The sequence below is a fragment of the Glycine soja genome, chromosome 2 (genome assembly GCF_004193775.1).
Source record: "Glycine soja cultivar W05 chromosome 2, ASM419377v2, whole genome shotgun sequence".
Classification (NCBI taxonomy): Eukaryota; Viridiplantae; Streptophyta; class Magnoliopsida; order Fabales; family Fabaceae; genus Glycine; species Glycine soja.
Window position 1 is genome coordinate 39627417 of NC_041003.1, and position 4641 is coordinate 39632057.

Consider the following 4641-nt stretch of genomic DNA (forward strand, 5'->3'; position numbering starts at 1 on the left):
ATCTCTACATTTTATAAGTCAATGTTAGATTAATATTTAAAAATAGATCTTATTGTAAAATTAATGTTTAAATATTTTAATTTAATAATAAAATATTCTCACAAATTTAACTGCATACTAATCTATTATATTTTTGCAAATTCAGAAAATAAATTTAAATTTTTTTATCTTTCATGAATTAATTTATTATTATCTCATAGGTCAAAATGAATTTTTAGCCACTAAATTAAGAAAGAAACCGTGAGGAAAGAAAAGAAAAAGAGAAGTGGAATTTAGAAGTTAATTGCAAGAGAAGCTAAGTAAATTAGTGTTAATTAATAATTAATTAATATTAACCCTTATTATATAAGTACGACGTGCGGAAGTCATTATAAATTATTAATGTAGACCCAAACAAAACTTTGGAACCCTCCAAATCTCTTAATTAACATCTTTCTCCTTTTGTTGTTCTCAATCTCCATTTAAATACATGGCGCTCTCACTACTATTAGTAATTGTTGGTAGCAACAAACAAAAAACCTCAATCGACGTCTCAAATCTCAATGCATCAGAAAATGCCTTCCCCAAAAGCATCATAACATAACCCACGCAATGATGATGAAGAACCTTGTACTCTTCCTATGTTTGTGTTTCTTCACTCTCGTTGTTTCCGAAACGGACTCGAACGACGTGAAGATTCTGAACAGCTTCAAAAGAGGGTTGAATAACTCAGAGCTCTTACCATGGCCCGAAGAAGGAGGAGACCCGTGCGGGAGCCCTCCATGGAAATACATCTTCTGCAACGGCAACAGAGTCGCTCAGATTCAGACCAAGAACCTGGGCCTGGTGGGCCCACTCCCTCCAAACCTCAACGAACTCACCATGCTCGAGAATCTGGGTTTACAGAACAACAACCTTAACGGTCCTTTACCCTCCTTCAAGGGCTTAACCAATCTAAAATACATTTTTCTCGGTCACAACGACTTCGATTCGATCCCCGTAGATTTCTTCGAGGGATTGAAGAGTCTCGAGGTGTTGGCTTTGGATTACAACGAAAAACTAAATGCAAGTAATGGCGGGTGGAACTTCCCGGCAACGCTGGAGGATTCGGCGCAGCTGAGGAACTTGAGTTGCATGAGCTGTAATCTGGTGGGCCCCATTCCGGGGTTCTTTGGGGACATGGCGTCGCTGTCGGTGTTGCTGCTGTCGGGCAACAATTTAACCGGGGAGATTCCGGCGACGTTGAACGCCGTTCCGGCGTTGCAGGTTCTCTGGCTGAACAACCAGCGTGGAGAGGGACTCGGTGGGAAAATTGACGTCTTGGCGAGTATGGTTTCGTTGACGAGTTTGTTGCTTCGTGGGAACAGTTTTGAAGGGAGTGTACCTATGAACATTGGGGATTTGGTTTCTTTGAAGGATTTGGATCTTAATGGGAATGAGTTTGTTGGGTTGATTCCGAGTGGTTTGGGTGGAATGATATTGGATAAGTTGGATTTGAATAACAACCACTTCATGGGTCCGATCCCGGAATTTGCAGCGAGTAAAGTGAGTTATGAGAACAATGAATTTTGTGAGGCAAAGGCCGGGGTTATGTGTGCTTTTGAAGTGATAGTGTTGTTGGAGTTTCTTGGAGGGTTGGGGTATCCTTGGATTTTGGTTGATTCTTGGAGTGGAAATGACCCTTGTCACGGGCCATGGTTGGGGATAAGGTGCAATGGGGACGGAAAGGTGGACATGATTATTTTGGAAAAGTTTAATCTTAGTGGGACTTTGAGTCCTTCTGTTGCCAAGTTAGATTCTCTTGTTGAGATAAGGTTGGGAGGTAATGATATTAGTGGTACGATACCGAGTAATTGGACTAGTTTGAAATCTTTGACATTGTTGGATCTGAGTGGGAATAACATTTCGCGTCCCTTGCCGAGTTTTGGGAAAGGGTTGAAGCTTGTGATTGATGGGGATCCTCATGGAAGTGCCCCAGAAGGTTCTCTTTCTCTACCCGGGACTGGTTCGTCGTCTACAAAGGGTGAATCTCCTTCCACTGATAAGCATAATCCTAATCCATCTGAAGACTCTAGTCCCAATCCAAAGTCTAGTAGTTCTTTTGAGTCGAATAATTCTTCCAATGGGAAAAAAATAGTTCCAATTGTGGTTCCTATTGCAGGTGTTGCAGCTGCCGCTTTTGTGCTCATTCCGCTTTATGTGTATTGTTTCAGGAAGAAAAAGGGTGTCTCTGAGGGTCCAGGGTCATTGGTGATTCACCCTAGGGATGCTTCTGATCCGGACAACGTGCTGAAGATTGTTGTTGCTAACAACAGCAGTCGGAGTGTTTCCACGGTGACTGGAAGTGGGTCTGGGACTATGACTCGAAGTGGTGAGTCTCGTGTCATTGAAGCTGGGAACCTTGTGATATCGGTTCAGGTTCTTCGAAACGTGACCAAGAATTTTGCACGGGAGAACGAGGTTGGACGTGGTGGGTTTGGGGTCGTTTACAAGGGAGAACTGGAAGATGGGACTAAGATTGCGGTGAAACGAATGGAATCCGGTGTGATTACCAGCAAGGCTTTGGATGAATTTCAGTCTGAGATTGCAGTTCTATCTAAAGTCCGGCACCGGCATTTGGTTTCTCTTTTGGGTTATTCAGTTGAAGGTAAAGAAAGGATTCTAGTTTATGAGTATATGCCACAAGGGGCTCTCAGTATGCATCTCTTCCATTGGAAGAGCTTACAACTGGAGCCACTGTCTTGGAAGAGGAGGCTCAACATTGCCTTGGATGTTGCTAGAGGAATGGAGTATCTTCATAGTCTGGCTCATCAGATCTTCATTCACAGAGATCTTAAGTCATCAAATATTTTACTTGGGGATGACTTTAGAGCAAAAGTCTCAGATTTTGGATTGGTAAAACTTGCTCCTGATGGCAAAAAATCTGTAGTGACCCGACTTGCTGGTACATTTGGATACTTGGCACCAGAATATGCAGGTAATTTTAGTTTATTTTGCAAATCTTTTATATTTGGTAATTTTATTTTATTTTGCAACTCTTTTATATTACATATCCCGAATTTGATCACTTTATTTTTGTTGTAATTTCTATTGATTATATATGCTAATGCCTGCTCTGTATATGGTTTCCAAAGGCTGTTTTAGCCTTCTTTTAGGTTCAGGTTTCCTATTTGAACTCTAGCAGAACTAATAGAGCCATTGTCCTCAATTTTTAGTTAACTGCTTTATTAACATGGGATTCAAGGGTGTTAAAAAGTAACTGATTATAAGGAGAAACATATTTCAGTTTGCTTGTATAAATCATACATAGCATGTTAAATATGGATTGTACACCGAATAAAGATTGTAACATATGGTTGCTCTTTCAGCCATTTGTAATTACTGAAAAAACCTGTCAATTTTTTTTCCATGTATGTATAATTCAGTAAGATTGAGAAATCTTGAGAAGTGAATGTGTCTAAAAATGTCACGGAAAAATATCCTGCACCTGGATAGACTTCATAAGATTCTGCATGATATCATTGATTGTCTGTGACTGGACCCCATATAGAAACTTATATGTTCGTGTCTCCTGATTATTATTCGATGCATTCATAAACTATTAAACTATACTGATTCCTGCTTTTATTTATTTCAGTGACTGGAAAAGTCACTACCAAAGCAGATGTTTTCAGTTTTGGCGTTGTCCTAATGGAGCTGCTAACTGGATTAATGGCACTTGACGAGGATAGACCTGAGGAAACCCAATACTTGGCGTCGTGGTTCTGGCATATAAAATCAGACAAGGAGAAACTAATGGCTGCTATTGACCCGGCCCTCGACATAAAGGAAGAAATGTTCGATGTCGTCTCCATTGTTGCTGAGCTAGCTGGGCACTGCACTACCAGAGAACCAAACCGAAGGCCAGATATGAGTCATGCTGTGAATGTTCTTTCGCCACTTGTTCAAAAATGGAAACCATTAGATGATGACACTGAGGAGTATGCTGGCGTAGATTACAGTCTTCCCCTTAACCAAATGGTGAAGGAGTGGCAGGAGACAGAAGGAAAGGACCTGAGCTATGTGGACCTACAAGACAGTAAGAGTAGTATCCCTGAAAGGCCTACTGGGTTAGCCGAGTCTTTTACTTCCATTGATGGCCGATGAAACAAGTTGTTTATGGATTTCTTGAATGCACCTCGTTTTCCATTTTCTAGTTTTCAGTTGGTGAAATCCGGATTGAAATCTCCTGTCCCATTTCCAGTCTCCTTCCTTCGTACCCCATTGCCCAGAGGCTCTTCGCCCAGAGGCTCTTCGCTATGCGAAGGTATGGGGGAGGGATGTTGTACGCAGCCTTACCCTTGCATATGCAAAGAGGCTGTTTCCGGATTCGAACCCATGACCAACAGGTCACCAAGACACAACTTTACCGCTGCACCAGGGCTCGCCCTCCTCCAGTCTCCTTCCAAAGGTTTTAAATTGCAGTTATGGTTGCAGCTTTGGAGTCTTGGAAACCTTAAAATTGCAGAAAATTGTACACAAATGTTTTTGCATTGTGGTGGTTTCAGAGACCATGATATTTTTGACGATGTGGGTGCAATTGCACTTTTGTATCTCCATTTCAAACCTTGTTCCTTCCTTCAATGGCTCTACAATTGAAAGTGAAACGTGGTTTAAAGAATA

The 4641-nt window shown here is 41.3% G+C and overlaps 1 protein-coding gene across 1 annotated transcript; it reads left to right on the plus strand.

Moving 5' to 3' along the window:
• Nucleotides 1-426: 426 nt before the first annotated feature.
• LOC114393823 (receptor protein kinase TMK1-like) lies at nt 427-4306 on the plus strand. Its single transcript, XM_028355286.1, has 2 exons — nt 427-2956; nt 3617-4306. Exons 1-2 carry the CDS (start codon nt 592-594, stop codon nt 4123-4125), a joined length of 2874 nt encoding a protein of 957 aa, XP_028211087.1. The 5' UTR covers nt 427-591; the 3' UTR covers nt 4126-4306.
• Nucleotides 4307-4641: the final 335 nt, after the last annotated feature.

Excerpts from the sequence above, each read along its gene's own strand:
- LOC114393823 (XM_028355286.1), top strand. The coding sequence starts at position 592 with ATGATGATGAAGAACCTTGTACTCTTCCTATGTTTGTGTTTCTTCACT. Across the intron at positions 2,957-3,616 it reads CTTGGCACCAGAATATGCAG|TGACTGGAAAAGTCACTACC; the intron begins GTAATTTTAGTT and ends TATTTATTTCAG.